The sequence below is a fragment of the Lissotriton vulgaris genome, chromosome 2_1, assembly GCF_964263255.1.
Source record: "Lissotriton vulgaris chromosome 2_1, aLisVul1.2, whole genome shotgun sequence".
Taxonomy (NCBI): domain Eukaryota; kingdom Metazoa; phylum Chordata; class Amphibia; order Caudata; family Salamandridae; genus Lissotriton; species Lissotriton vulgaris.
The window spans coordinates 1,545,059,291-1,545,076,007 of NC_141687.1; the positions used below are offsets into that span (position 1 = coordinate 1,545,059,291).

The window sequence follows — 16,717 nt, forward strand, 5'->3', positions numbered from 1 at the left end:
TGCCCTTACAGTAGGCTTTCCCCATGGCAGAGCAAGCATTTAAAGGACATAACCTTAGCATGGGTTTGTGCTGACTTCTGCATGACCTGACGACAGCTGACCCTGTTGCTTGAGGCTAACCTCCCAAGCCAGTTCCTTGTTCAGCAGCTGGCGCAATAAAGTTCAAAGAGCAGGACATGTCCGATCTTTTATGGCACCATTCCCACCACTTATATCTCCGTCCCATCTGTTGCTGCCTTTCCTTTAAAGACATGTTCATCGATCTGGTTCAAGGTTTTATGGTGGGTTTGTCCGGCCTGATGGAACAGGAAACCAAGCATGTGTGCAATTCTTTTCTTAGCCTGGACTTATCCTGAAAGTGGTGCTTTGTGTGCACGTCCTGGGAGTGACTAATAATAATAAGGAATGTGTGTGCCTAGAGCACAATTTTCTGTATAAAAGGCCTGTGCGAAGGCCATGCAGCAGACTCTCTCATCCAGTTGCTTTAAGAGTGGCTGGGCGACGGAGCCTCACAATTAATGATAATAAAGATGTCTTTTCATATTTCAGATTCTGTGTTGATTTCTTTGCCACTCTTGAATGGACTACTTATTGGTAAGACCCCTGAGAAGGAGTATTGTAAATATTTGGTTCTTCAGGTCGCAGGTACGCTTCTGGAACACACTGCCACTGATGACCACAAGTAGAGTGGCGCTGCCAAAATGGCCTCCTGTACTACTTTGTCAATTTGCCAGTATTTATTCTGGGTCCCTTTTTTAACATGCTTAATAAGATGTTGCGGGACTTTATCTGGGGCACCTCTAGACACAGGCTGGTGCTGGCGAAGCTGTATCTATCAACAGATCGGGGAGGCCTGGCTGCTCCTTGTTTTGAACACTACTATCTGGCTGTTCAGCTGCAATGGGTTGATCGTTGGCTGGCCGATAGAGGTAGGGACGATACAGCCACAGCACTGCTGCCATACTCACTAGAGCACATAACCAGACTCTTCCACCCCATTTCTGCGATTGCATGCCCAACACCGCTCCTCCTATTAGTGGCATTCAACTGCTTCCGAAGGGCTCTATATCTCACCCGCAACACTATCCCTTATGCGCCGGCTATACCCCTGGAGGGCTCGCTTGAGGCGCAGAGGTGCGCACGGCTTCTATGCTCACGGAATGGTGGGAGGCTGACATTCATTTGCTCGGAGACTTATATCGGGATGGGGAGCTCTCGACATATGAGTCCTTAGTAACAGAGATGGGGCTTCCACCAGGGTTTTTTTTAGTACATCGTTCCCTGATAGAGAAATTGACTGCCCGGTGGGGAGATGTGACCGCGGAGCCTAGCCAGCATTTAACTATGCAGTATCTGCACGTAATGGGGAGGGGTAGGCACCTGGTCTGCTGGTTTGGGGCATCGCTGAGGGAACACACAGCTGTTCGTTTGGGCCCACTTAGGTGCAAATGGGAACTGGATTTGGGGCGGCCCCCAGTAGACTAGGAATGGGAGAGGGTCCTTAAAGGCCCCGTGTGCATCCCCAGAAACATGTGATCTTCATTGTTCACAGAGCTCACCTCACGCCTGAGTTGATTAACAAGTACTTTCATCGTAATGACGAGCTCTGTCCTAGCTCTGTCCTAGGTGCAGCGAACTGGGGGCGGGGTTCCTGCACATGCTGTGGAGCTGTCCGGAGTTGGAAACTTACCGGCGCGCAATTAGTGGGCTGCTGCAGAGCTGCACAGGCGGAACCATACCTTTTGACTGACCCGAGTACATACTACATGACTTCAAGAGGTCCCCCAAAGATAAGGTGACGTCCCGGTTCTTGGATCTGGGGCTAGTGGTGGCGAACCACATCCTTGCAAGGAGATGAAGGCGCATGATCCACCGTGTCCGCAAGCATGGAGTTCCTCATTCCAGGCACGGGCTAGGGCAGAGTGGACTGCCATTCGCAGGGAGGAAACACTGGGGCTGCGGAAGGAACCTATAGTGGCCCATTGGGAGCGGATGCTCGATGCGTTACAACGGTCGGAAAATGAGGGGCACATAAGCCATGTGGAGGGGGCGGGAGGCGATCGCACGGGTGGATGCACGCCACAGGCTGTTCTACTGACGGGATAATCTGGTGACACTCTGCCTCTGCTCTACCGGGGCATGGAGGCAATCACAGCAGCGCAGCCATAGATGGGGGGTGCCCGCGCGACCGGGGGGGGGCGGAGGTTGGGGATACAGGGGAAAGGGAGAGGGAGTTAAAGTGTGCATATGGTTTCAGCTGCTATTGTTATTGTTTCTTGTTTCATATATATGCCATCTGTTTGCATGCCCAAGATGCAGGGTCAATACTGGACAATACAGACTGTTGAGAGGTTGACACATCGTTCCTCACTAGTAGACTCAAAGACTGCATCAGGACTGGTGAAAAGTAGCATAGTTAGCTCCTGGGTGAGCATCCTTTGTTCCATTCACAGTAATATTCGTACGCTTGTAAAACACCATGGCAATGCGCTAACGCATTGATGAATAACCTGTACATGACTGTGAGCTACTACATGTGATGTTTGTGCTGTCAAGTGTAATCTTAAAACTATACAAACAGACATGACAACAACAAAAAAACACCTTCCCCCTGAAGACAACCCTCAACGCAGCAGCCAGAATGGTTGCCGGAATAAAGAAATTCAAGCACCTCTCTCCAGCCCTCAGGGAACTCAGATGGCTCCCAGTTGAGCTGCGAGCCAGCTTTAGAACAGCCTGCCTCACGCACAAAGCCCTGCACACAGGTAAACCAGAATACCTGGCCGCCAAACTCAAAAGGGCAGGCCAGACCAGAAACCTCAGGAGCTCCAACTCTCTACTGCTAATCCCGCCAAAAACTCGCTAGCATAGAACCACAGCCAAATCTTTTGCTGGAAACGCACCAAAAATATGGAACTCCATCCCTTCCAACCCCACATCAAAACAACCCCTTGTTTCCAAAATTCAAGAACCCACTCAAAGCCCTCTTCCTCGACCCCCCTCTAGCGAATTGATAGACCCTAGGCAGTTCCCCAACCAACACTCCATCTTTCCTAAATTTCTAGATCGACAACACGAACTCAGATCAAGAAATCTTTTTTGTGTATAAACGGATTGAATGTGGATTATGTATGGTTGAACATCAGATTTGACTTGCACCCTCTGCTCCTCTCCCCCTTCGGCCATATGATTGTTCCCTTCTTGGTCCAACCCCCATGTTCTCCCATTATCCCGTACCTTCTGTTTATACATTATTGTATATGCTGTAAAGCACTCTGATACCCACAGGTCTAGCTAGCGCTATACAAAACTCCTAAAATAAATAAATAAATAAACAGGAGGTTTGGATGTGACTGCGTGGCAACTTTAGATAGAATCCTACCCTCCCAAAACAGGCCTTCCACTCCTCCACTCATGTTTAATGGTTGAGAAGTACAATCCTCCCTACATATGTAATGAACCCCATGACACTTCTGAAGTGAGTAGCCACACACATTGGTCGCCTTAAGGGATAGCAGCTGGCAAGTGACATGTACCCGACTTTCTAATGCTCTGTTTGACAGTAGCCTGGACACAAGTTCGAACCAGGCCAATAACATACTTTTTGCATTTATTTATTTATTTATTTTGTTTCTTAACACGGGGTAAACAGTCACGTAATCTGGCTGAATACATCACAACATCATTAACGTTATATTATGATAGAGTAATATGAAGTGGCACCAACATCACAGATACCCAAGTAGGTCCTACCTTCAGATGGTGGTACAGGTAACGGGTTGAGACAACTAGTCCCAGGTAACCAACAGAGTACAAACAGATATCCAATACATTATTTATCCCTTTAGCCTGACACATATAATACTTGTAAGAATAGAGAATCATGGTGCACTGTCATATTTACCTTCTGTTTCACCAGTCTCTTTGCCCACTGAATATATTTGATATGTGCCCCAAAATCTCTTAGGACGACTCTGAGGAGGAATTGGGTTGCCATATACATCGGTTTGTCTATTACAATAGACTATACCTGGCTGCCAAGACATGGAACTCCCTCCCCATCCACCTTCGACTAACCCAGGACCATCTCTCCTTCAAGAAGCAGCTCAAGACCTGGCTTTTTGAGCAGTAACGTACCCCTCTCCCCCAGCGTCTTGAGACCCTTCCGGGTGAGTAGCGCGCTATACAAATGCCAAGATAGATAGATAGATAGATATCTGCATGTCATTTGCATCTCAGAATTCTACATCAATTAATTTCCTTACCTTCTTGTCCAGCTGAAAGCACTCTGCAGACATTAAATGTTAAGATAGCTTTGAGGTACTACCTAGACAGGTCTAAATAGTTAAGACTATCTAAACCGTTATTTGTGAACTATGGGATGATTAATACAGGAAGGCCTGCTATCAAACAATGGAGACTCTGTATTTTCATGCATTCTACTGTGTTACCAGAAAGAAAATAGATCTTTGCTTGGTACACCTAAAGCTCCTTCAACAGGGGGAAACAAGTCAAGGCAACCAAGGAAGGAGCCAGAAGCAGAAACATTGAGCACAATAACCTCAAACTTATTTCATAGGTTTGCAAAACATTACTGCTTAGATTCGGACACCAGGAAGGACGACCAAATCGACCATGCATCTTTACATACCCTATTTGCCTCAAAATACATACATTAATTTTTTAATGTGCTTCAGTCCAATTTCTATTGATATTTTAAGTAGAGGAAGCATGCCACCTTTCTATTCTGTTTAGTGTCCATGAATATCAAGAAAGATCTTATGACAGAGAAAAAAAATCTTCCTAACTATAATACCGTACTGGTTTTCAATCAGAGGACCCTTGCTGAATTCAGGAACAACTCTAATGTCCCACTTATAAGTGAAGCACTTAAGACTAACTAAGTGTGTGGCAAGCAATGTGCAAGAGTGTCATGAAGAAGAAAAAGGGAAATGGTGCGGGTTAGAGAGAGGCATATTTGTTTCAGGACTTCTGAGAACACAGAAAGACTAGATTGAGAGTGGTGATCTGGAAGTGAAACACTGCCTTCTTCTGCAAAAGATTGCTTCCTTCGCAAATCATCGAGCCATGTGGAATATAGGGATGGACCACTGATCCTGTTTTATGCAAATCAATATTAAGTCAAGTAGGAGGCACTCGTTCTCTGTAACAAGAGCTGAAGAAATTACTTCATTCAGTCAAGTCCTCCTTTTAAATCAATAGCTCCGCTACACTGAACACAGGTATTTGAGACAGGTCAAAGCTCTGCCACACTGTATTTAAGGTATGCTAAGGAGGCAGAATCACTTCTAATGTGCACCTAAATCCAACGTTGTTAAGCTGACAAATTGTTTTGCACTGACAACTGCTGTGTTTCGACAATTCACATTAGCAACAAAAAATTGCAACAAGAAATGCTGATATAAAACCAATTAACATTGCCACTTGATTATTTTTTAATTAGGTCTCATTTCTACCTACTAAATGACAGAAACAAAATGAAAGAAAATTCTATGCTAAACCAATTACGATTACAATTATTTTTATTTCAATAATCTTTTATTGCTCCTCACCTTATTTCAAGCTCTCTTTGGAGATTTTGATTTTCTAGTAACGTCTTTTCCAATTTTGCTTTTGACTGTTTCAGTTGATCCTGGTAAGACTTTGCAACACATATGTTAAATCATTAACTTCTACTGCACCTATGTAAATTACATAGTAGAAATACACAGGAATGTGAACTTCATTTAAGATACCTTAAGCAGTGCTTTATAGTTTGGTGTTGCATCCAAATCCAAAGATTGGGTACTGGCTGTTTTTTCTTCTTGTGTATTGTTTATGTGATCTTCATATCTCCTGAAGAAAGACACAATTGGTCTTTAGTTGTTCATCAGGGGAAAAGCAACATTGTGTGTAGTATCTATTAACATTTACTTTAAAAAAAGAGAGAGAAAGTTTGTGGTTTTTAAATTCTATAAACAAACACACACATTGCATTAACACCTGTGGCAAAGTGGAATGACAATGAGCAGAAAACAAGTAAGCCTTTCAGCACAGAATAACAAACTAAAGCAAAGAGGTACTGTGTGAACTGACCCAATGTCATGAGGGTCACATTCAGCCAGTGGTGACTTTTCAGCTAAAATGACCAAGCATACTGAGACATCAAGTTTCATATATCCCATTCAAAGTATGAGCCTAGGAACACAGGCTTACGTAGTATCTAAAAAATCAAGAGACTGACGGAATGTCACCCTCACGACAGAGGGACTGTTTACAGGAGCGAACAGCGTTCTCAGAACCCTAGCAACACGATGCCCTCTCTGCTTGGTGCATTAGTTTCTTCTATGGTAATCTTGATGCTGAAGATTACACCTCTTAATTTCTTCAAATAGTTGATAATAGGAAATGTATTTGATATTGCACCTAAATATGTCAACCTGTCTAGTGATGTATGGCAAAACCAACTTGGGACTTTGTTTCAAGCGCTTAGAAGCGGCTGTCAATTTGTTTCTTCGCAAAATCCTACTTTACACCCCCACCTTTAATATACAATATAAAGAAAACACAACAAAGAGGCCTGTAGGAGAGAAATAATATTGTTACGGCATCATCATTATAATAATATAAAGTTTTCTAGCACATCATAGCGCAGATTTGCAACCTCTAACTGCTATAAATAACACGTTACAGTTTTAGAAGACTACACTCATTCTTTTTGACCAAGACAACTTCCACTGGCAAACAAGTTACATAAGAAACAAACACAAATTCCATTTAAACACAAACATACTCAAAGTCTTCTAGTGTCAGAACTCTAGGACTTCATCCCTACATTTGAGGATCATAAGAATACTTTTGCCAAACAATCAGTCTGATTCACTTCTTCAGGAATATCTAAGACTAGTGTTAATGGTTAATCCATTGGCGATATCCCTTCTTATGACTGGAACACAGGTTAAGAATAGGTAGTTTGCATGAGGACTTGATCTACCTTAGGTGACCCATATTCTGAGTCAGACCATCTAAATATGATATGCATTTTTCACAATTGCATTCCCTTGTTGATGTAGGTCATTTGATTAGCCCTGCTTCCTTGAGAAGTTCAGTGCTGAGAGTACCATTCATTGAGATAAGATAAAGACTCAAATGTGACCAGAGAGATAGGACTGTAAATCTCAAGTCTCACTATATTTAGAAACAACAGTTGATGGACAGAATGCAGAACAAGGTCATACATTCACCCCAGTACAGAGAGCTGGGCCTAAATCCATCGTTTTTTTGCACGACACACCACCCCAGTTCAGACATGGCCATATGAAAATCAGCCTTTACCCTGTGCCTCATGGGAACAGTCCAGCCCGAACTGCCAAGCCATGTCTTTCCTGGACCGGAATCAAGCATCCTAGGACCGGTTTCTGGCTATCAGCCATCATCAGCCAGGATAGCTTGACTCCAGAGGTGTGAAAAGCATGGGACTCATGTCTGAGCATACCCATCCCACTTGTATCGCTTTGTTTGCCCTAAGTTGGCAGGGTATGCTCAGACGTGAGTCCCTTGCTCACTTTGCCACTGGATTCATGATAACCTGGCTGATGAGGATTATGAATCCGAAACCTAGATGCTTGTTTCCGGTCCAGGGAAGACATGGCTTGGCAGTTCGGGCTGGACTGTTCCCATGAGGCACAGGGTCAGACTGATTTGCATATGGCCATGTCTGAACTGGGGTGGCAGAGTGAGCTAAAGACCAGTGATGGATTAAACCCAGATCAGTTGACTGGGGGTGAGTGTTTGATTTGCTCAAACGCTCCAGCCATCATCCCCTTTTGTATCTCACTATATTTAGATTATATGAGAAAAACAAGGGTCCTAGACCTCAATTTAAAAATTGTATGAATGAATCCTTAGTTGATTAATCAAGTAAATTCAGAGCATATAATCAATCACCAGCTCATAGTAATGAATACAAAAAACAAAACAAAGCGCAACAGACTGAATTATTACCAAGCAATTTTGATTCATTGCTTTATCCCCAAAAAAATTCTTATTCAAAAAAGGTAAAATATCAACTCGTTCTTGCCAAAGGATCACAAGAATACAATAAATATATTCATAGATAGGTGTGCCCCCAAAAAGGCAACGTGCATAGATAGAAGTGATAAAGAATGATATAAGTGTTTAAGAAAAAGGAAAGAATCAGAAATTGTTGACAAAATAATTACAATTATTAGACGACAAGTAGGCAGATCGGTTACAAATCACAGTCCAACAATATATATATTCACCCGGCCTAAGTATAATTCATGTGTATAGTTTTTTGTCAGATGCAAATTCCAAAATAGGCACGTCAATTGAAGAACAATCAAGGTCCAGGGTGAGGTCAAAGGGTGAGCGTCGACGTTCGACTCGTCTTTTGGCCCAACGGGTAATTTACACCTCGGCCGTGCGAGTCTTCATCAGGACAAAGAAGAAAGAAAGGGGTAGTTTCACCAAGGCTAGGTAATCTTGATATCCTCACATGGGAGAACCGTGAGAATATACTAACCGTGTGCGGACTCTCTTACACCGGGAAGGGTATAAGATTTCTCCTTAATAAAAAATGTCAAAGGTCCAACGGGTGAGTCTACTGGTAATTCGATATCGGGACTATTCCGCACAGGATACAAGGTCTAATGAGATCCCGAGAATCCATAGGGATCCCGTTGAATACAGAGACGGCGGTCAAATAAAGCACCTCCTTGGCCACCGATTGCCTTACAGATACCGACAATGCGGTGTGGGTTGTGATTACGTGGCTAAGATACGCCACTAAGATTCTCTGATCCCGAATTGAGCCGAAGCGACAGGGTGGAAAAAACTTGAATATCTGAACCTTTCCAATTCTATCATCAGATATGTTGATGTGCCTAACTGCCATGTGATCTCATTAGACCTTGTATCCCGTGCGGAATAGTCCAGATATTGAATTACCGGTAGACTCATCTGTTGGACCTTTGAAAATTTTTAAGGAGAAATCGTATACCCTTCCCGGTGTGAGAGAGTCCGCACACGGTTAATGTATTCTCACGGTTCTCCCATGTGGGGATATCAAGATTACCTAGCCTTGGTGAAACTGCCCCTTTCTTTCTTCTTTGTCCTGATGAAGACTCGCACGGCTGAGGTGTAAATTACCCGTTGGGCCAAAAGACGAGTCGAAACGTCAACGCTCACCATTTGACCTCACCCTGGACCTTGATTGTTCTTCAATTGACGTGCCTATTTTGGAATTTACATCTGACAAAAAACTATACACATGAATTATACTTAGGCCGGGTGAATGTATATATTGTTGGACGGTGATTTGTAACCGATCTGCCTACTTGTCCTCTAATAATTGTAATTATTTTGTCACCAATTTCTGATTCTTTCCTTTTTCTTAAACACTTATATCATTCTTTATCACTTCTATCTATGCACGTTCCCTTGCTGGGGGCACACCTATCTATGAATATATTTATTGTATTGTTGTGATCCTTTGGTAAGAACGAGTTGATATTTTAACTTTTTTGAATAAGAATTTTTTTGGGGGGATAAAGCAATAAATTAAAATTGCTTGGTAATAATTCAGTCTGTTGCGCTTTGTTTTGTTTTTTGTATTCATTACTATGAGCTGGTGATTAATTATATGCTCTGAATTACCTCGATTAATCAACTAAGTATTGATTCATACAATTTTTAAATTGAGGTCTAGGACCCTTGTTTTTCTCATATAGTATAATACCAGGTCCTCGATCAGATTGGGTTAACCCCATTTTTTCTAAATGGTTCACTATATTTAGAGGCACAGCATGAATCTGGAATGGTCTTGGATACCTCATTGACAGGAAGTACTGTTCGGAGGGCCCGCTCAAGAAAATAAAAACTTGCACTACCTTGTCACACAAAACAGAAAAAAAAAGCTTTTAGAGGCATTATTGTATTGTGCTAAAACATGTGGATTAATTACACTCACTTCCTGTAAGATCAGAGCTACTAACTATCTAAAGATTTCATTCTTGATACTGTACTACCTTAGGGATGCTGCTGCTTATCTGGGACTTAGTAGATCTTTCTAGTTACCAGAGTCGCAAGTATGGTGATCAGAAAGGTAGTACAACAGAATTTGTTTTCAGCATAGTATGCGGTATGATGGCTGTTCAGATGGGTATACAGTATTATACTGTTTTGTAGCATTTATACAGCGCTTACTACCCCCAAGTGGGGCATTAAAGAACCTACTCGCAAAGATAGCAAGCAATACCATAGAGGTGTGTGGTTTAAGGGTGTAGCATTTGTTTTATGCCTGTGTGGAAAGATTTTTTCATGTTGTGCATGATGAGCATTCAGGTGCGGTTATGTGTTATGGGAGGCAAAACCTGTGGGTGTGATGGGTGAGGGCATGTTAGAGACAGGTGCACAAATTAGAATTACAATAAGGACTAACCAGCTTTGCCAATCCTTTGGGTCTGCACGCCAAAAAAGGTGGCTGGTCAGAAAAGGCCCAGTAATCTGTATGGTGACATGTTCCAGGCAAAGATGATATGAATTAATAAAATAATTCCAAAAGGGCAGGAATGGGTTTTGGTGAAATAAGCAACAGTCATGCACCATGTTATTTTATTCATTTTTAAAGGCAAGGAAGGGCCCACTGCTGAATACATTTACCTCTTAAAGGATGAGGGCGGTGGAAGAGCCCTAGTAAGGTCATGGCTCAGACCCCAGCCAAACTGGCACTGTGCACACACAAGAGTGAAAGACCAATAGCTTGGAAGGTTGCTGCCCTAAGAGCGAAAGAGCAAACTGGCCTGCCTCAGGTTACTCAGCTGATTTCACACATCAATGTGAGCCCAAAACGTTTCTTATATCCCAGAGATCCTTGTTCTTTCTGGCTCACATGAGGCACTCTCCTCACCTTCTAGAATTTCCTCGCAGAACAACTTCTACTTTCATTAACAGAAGAAAATTATATTTCAGGATATAAAAAAAGGCAATGTGGTGATAGGAGACATACCCTGCTTTCATTTAGTAGGCTAGGACAGTAGCCTGGGCAGATTTGGTAATTCTCAGTTTGTTCAATCTTAGCCTAGCTCTTCTCTGAAAATCGTTTTTATTAGGTTTTTCATAACACTCTTATCCTATACACTCAACACCGTTACATTTTCATAGTGAGATCGACATGTTACTCAAGACGGTTGATTGTTATAATTTACATTGCAGCACACACAACATTGTTATCCATGTAGGTGATAGCAATTCAGTAATAATGACATTGGGTCTCAAGTCTAGCCCAGCAGTCTCTCACGAGCTCCATCGAAGGGAGAGTGGTCGGGTTATTGTCTATAGCATTCTAACAGAGCATGCGAAACATGTAGACTATTGGAGCCTAATACTTAGGCTACACTTTCAGAGGTTATGTGCAATGGCATAGAAGACAGAGAGAAATAAAGAAACCAATAACACAAATTCCTTGTCTTCATGTAATATAAAACAAAACAATTAACTTAGAACAAAAAGAAAACCACCTGAGGTCTGCTATTAGCTTGGAGATCTGTCATCAGTTGAGGGTCACTATGTAGGGGGTCGGGGGGCCTACCCGGAGGAGGAGGGGGAAGAGCCAGGGCGACAGGGGGACCCAAACAGCCAATCTCTGAACCAGCAAGGACCCCATCTGGTACTTGAACCGAGTAACTGTACGTCCCTACCACAGAATTCACCCAACCACCACACAACCCCCGCAATGTAGATGTCTATTCTCACCCATCAGAATCGGTGGAACTAGAATGTGTGGCCACATCAGATGAGTGTCGCGCATCCCACGCCCTCACTAGTTCCGCGCAGAACTCAGCTAACGGTTTATGCCGTTTCATGACCTTATCCTCTCTGATCAAGGCCTGCTCCTCCGCCCTAGCCCAGCAATTAACATCCTGTTCCCAATGTATCACTAGAGGGGATTGCTTCACCTTCCATCTAAGCGCCAGTCTCAGGTTGCTAAGAGAAAGGCGAGGACTACGTTTTTTGGCTTTAGATCTCAGGAAGAGGCCTACAAGTCAGACCTCCGGATGCATGCCAGGGTCCGTGATAAAATCTTGTTAAGCATTTTGACAATCTCCAGCCAATAGCCGGCAAGTGCAGGACAGGTCCAAACCATGTGGTTAAAGTCAGCATCTCCCTGTGGGCATCTGGCACAGTTTGGGGTATTTTTTCCATAAACTACATTCAATCTGTGGGGGTAAGGTAAGTTCTATGGAGGACATTGAACTGGATAAATTTAAAAGCTGCATTCCTGGATACTTTTTTGGGACTACCTAAAACTTTTTTCAATTCTTGTTCCGTAAGCTGTCTATTTAAAGCAGTCTCTCACTTGCCCTGCAGGTGCGGTAGAGCAGAATATATAGTCGCCATTATGGCTTGGTAAAGCCACTTCACTAGGTGTCCTGCCGATCCTAACGTTATTATAGCCTGAAGGGTCGCCGGTTCTGTCATATCCGGCCCCCACAGTTCTACTAGAGCACTGCGTATTTTATGATCATTTAGGTACTGTCCTGGTGACAATTTGTGGTATTCCAAAAAATCGTCCCGCGGTAGGAATTCACCGTCACGGTAGAAGTCACCCACGGTCCGTATTCCTGTGTCCTCCCAGCCTATCAGTCCTGCTGGTGGGACTCCAGCTAAAAAGGGATCTCAGGCGTATAAAGCCGTGTATCCTGGGAGCGCTTTTTATATCTATCCCAACACGGCATTGCCACTGAAAGTAACGTTCCCATTGGTTTGATTCTCTGGCGACGGTTAAGCATTCTCGAAATCAAGACCATTCGCACTTAACCAGCTGGCAGTGACAATGTTTCTAAGCCTCTCCCATCGAGCCATCTAGCCAGCCACTGAAGCGGAGCTGCCAAATAGTAAGCCTCAAAATCAAGAGCCCCTACTCCACCCCCCGCCAGCGGGAGTTGCAAAATCTGCAGGGAAAGTGTGTTGCGGCCCCTGTCCAACACCAGATCTCTCAGAAGCCCATCCAATGCCTTAAACCAGCTGTTTGGAACAACCACTGGTAAGTTAACAAAATAATAAAGGAGCTGCGGTAACATCACTATCTTCGATAGTGCCAACCTTGCCATTGTCAGCAGCTTCAGGGTGCGCCAAAAGGACACAGTTGTCTGTGGCTCTAAAGGCTCCATCCAGATTGCCCTCAAATAAGTCAGGCTGAGTATGGAAAATCTGGATCCCCAAATACTTAAAGGAGGTAGGTGCCCATTCCACATATAGCGAGAGGGCTAGCGGCCTACACGCAGGCCAGAAAACCCAGTAAATTCCTCCAAGATAGATTAGGACGTCATCTGTATACAATGATACTATGTAGTGAACCACATCCAAGGTCAGGCTCAGCCTCTCTCCCTCCTACCGGAGCCGCTCCGCTAGAGGCTCCATGGCGGGGACAAATAGCAGTGGCGACCGGGGTTTACTGACGGGTTCCTCTGTAGATAGGATAGGAAGCCGATACCACAGTACCTGTTCGCACTCGAGCTCTTGGACCTTTGTAAAGAAGTTGTAGCCTAGCTCTTCTCTACATTAGGTCCTCGAACAAACTCAGTGGGGCATGACAGTTGACACAGATCTATTGTAATCTTCACTAATGCTTTAAATAGTTCACAGAAAGATACATGTTAATTGTTTTTATGCACCATATATTAATACAGATACGCTAGCAACGGAGATGAAATATGCATGACTGACGATACTGTCTAATTGAGGCAGGGGCTTTGCGCTGAAAGGTCAAATAAATCTAAGTATACACATATGGAAAGCTCTCTTTAGGTGCTCTTGAAAATGCTTTTACAGAAGCCAGTGGAAAGCGCCACAAAGAGTAGGTATTCATGGACGATCCAACAATGGAGAATCTAAAATCGAGACTAGTCCCTCAGATCTTAAAAGCTTATCTGATGTCTCACAAACAAAGTTCCTTCACTACTGATATAGAGCTTAAACAATCTTAATGTGTTGTGGATTAGAACTACTTTGGGTAATTGTTTCTGATGAAAAATAATGGCTACTGTGTGGTAACGTTGTTACTGCATCTGATCGTAAATTTCTTTTTACAGTGTTACCACTAGCTATTTGCTCTTGGTAATAACCAAGCTGTTATGAGATTTGTTCTACAATATTACTGATACAGCTTTACAAAATCACACAAAGCAATTTTACTGCATTAGTGTAAAATTGAGAAAAACGGTTAAGGCTTGTGGTGTTAAAACGAAGCTTGTACTTACTCGCATTAGTGTACCTGTAACCTATTCAGCCACGTTTACTTGCTCAGGCTAAGACTGTACCCAGGAATTGCCTTTATCAAATGTGGAACCCCATGTGCACCTCACATCTTGGCACCTGAGGCATGTAAAAGTGAGAAGAGATACCTAGACCGAAACGGTTAACGTTTTGCTGCTGTATCCAGGCCTTTCTCTCTCATACTCAGGGAAGGTGTCTGCTCATGTTTATGGTGTGAATGACACTTGTGCCTACAATTCACAAAATGGGTGCAGCAAGGTATACATTTTGAGCCTTTTTAGGTCGAGCCTAGACAGCGCATGCGCTGTCAGGATGACCTGCAGTAGGGGAAAAGGACTCAAAAATGACTTATGTCCCGCCTGCTGCCTTCTCATTGGTTCAATCCATCAGTCGCTCTTCTTTGCTGCTTGCTAAATGGTTAAAGCAGCGATACCTCACTTCCATTTTTCTAAGAGGAGCACCGACCAACTACAGTTACCTTCCACTTTTATTCTTCCTCTCTTGTTCCGGAGTACTCTTTTTCCAGTTTTCGGAGCATCATGACTTCAGCTGCAGCCACATTGCTTTTCATCCATCAAGTCACCTAAGTGAAATCGTTTTTTTCCCCCCATTTTTTATTTACTACAGCAGGCAGGACGGCGTGCGTGCACAGCCGGGACAATGGCTACCGCTCATTCTAAGAAAGGTGCAACCCTTTAACAGTGATCATGGAAAATCGGCAACTTTTTAAGGTAAGTTACGGTCCACTTTTCATAACTGTCCCATTTTAACTCGCATCCTCTTCCGCAAGCTTGCCCAAATAATTTTTTTAAGGAATCCCCTGCCCATGCTGCTGCTTCCTGCCTCCGGTTTCCCTATGGCTGCGCTCGTGTATTTACACTTTCCTATCTGCAGGCACACTAATGCACGCAGGCTGGCTCGCTCGTAACGCTTGCCAATTCAGCCTCACGCCTTCCCACCTACCCACAGCCCTGTTAAATACATTAATTCTAATTACTGCTCTTTTTCAGCACCATTTAGGTGCACTTCTACAAGAAGTGGAAAAACATTCAAATTTCAGGCCATTTACTGTTACCAATTAATTCAGCAGCATTTCCTTCCAATTTACCCAACTTTCACATCGCTCGTCTGGGAGGGCTCTTTCTCCGCCTGGGAGAGGAGGCAGAATTAATCACTTACAAGGAAGAGAACAGACAATGCTGTCTGAGGATGTGCTCGTGTTTACAGACTGCAGCCACAACAGAAACGAAAAATAACATGAAATCACTGGCTTCCTCTAAGCTATTGGTACTGAAAGTACTGCCCGGGGGCGCTTGCGGCCCTCTTGACCTTTAAATACGGCCCCTTTGATGAACAACAGCATCAGGTAATGTTTATTTGCTGTCACTAATATTAGAAAAATATGTTAAATACAAGGGCAAGCTTTTATTAACCTACAAATAAATGCTTGGTCATTTATTTAACATGTTTTTGAACCTCCTTATACAATCCCTGACCCACACATACCCCCTACCGCAACCCTGCTAGCACCAGTCACACGACACACCGTACTTTAAGGGCCTCGTGCAAATGTGTGTGAGTACCCCTGCAAGTCTAAGCCGACCATCCATTAGAATTAACATGTGAAAAATTTCACATAGGTATCCTAATAAATGGTCGGCGGAGAGGAAGCCAGCGGCTGCATGTTAATTTTCGTTTCTGTTTTGGCTGCAGTCTGTAGCCAGTCAATATGTTACAATACCAATTAAGTTAATTGATATTGTAACATATTTACTAGTTTTCAACTTGTCAGGTTTGGCGGTGAGCAGGGTGTGATGAGCCGAGGTACCACCTCGAGCACTTTAGTTTGTTCACTGAAAACTGTCGGGCATGCTTGGTTACCAGGGTTTTAGCTTATGCAGTGCTGTTTAGGTCTCGCGACCTATCAATGCGCGCATGCGCATTGAGCGGAGCGAGAATTCAAGTGCTCAAAATGCTCGTCAAACCAAGGGCTTTTTGGTGCGGTTTTCTTTGAGTTCACGTGAATCACGTGACCAAACAAGCACGCGCATCAGCCTCCCTCCCTCCCTCCTAATTGCATTTTTTCACGGCCGCACAGCACATCAAAGGGCTTCTCCCAGCGTGTGCTGTGCGGCTTCTCCTCCCCTAATTATTCATGGCTGGCCGGTGGCCGGCCGTACTTTCAGTTTCCCGGCGCTCTTGTTTCCTGTTTGCTGCGCTCACGCACACAACTCCTGCTTCTCCCCCACCACATATCGCTGCTCACGGTCCATTTACCTCCAGTGTGTTGTTTTTTACTTTAGGCATTTATCTTTTCATCATCAGTTAGTTCCTTTCTTTATTTGAGTTGGTTCCTCTTTTGCCTCATTCTTTCTTTCCGTATTTTGTATTTTATCCTGAACGCCTTGTTTCGAGACTT

General features: G+C 43.6%; 1 protein-coding gene across 1 annotated transcript in view; it reads right to left on the reverse strand.

The window, feature by feature from the left end:
- The window catches only part of CEP70 (centrosomal protein 70), a 541,458-nt gene that overhangs the window by 307,280 nt on the left and 217,461 nt on the right, over positions 1-16,717 (reverse strand). Inside the window, exons 9-10 of the mRNA XM_086957416.1 lie at positions 5,757-5,856; positions 5,574-5,662 (exon numbers count right to left, since the gene is read on the reverse strand). Of these exons, the coding sequence (XP_086813542.1) occupies positions 5,574-5,662; positions 5,757-5,856 (189 nt within the window). The remainder of the gene's footprint in view (positions 1-5,573; positions 5,663-5,756; positions 5,857-16,717) is intronic.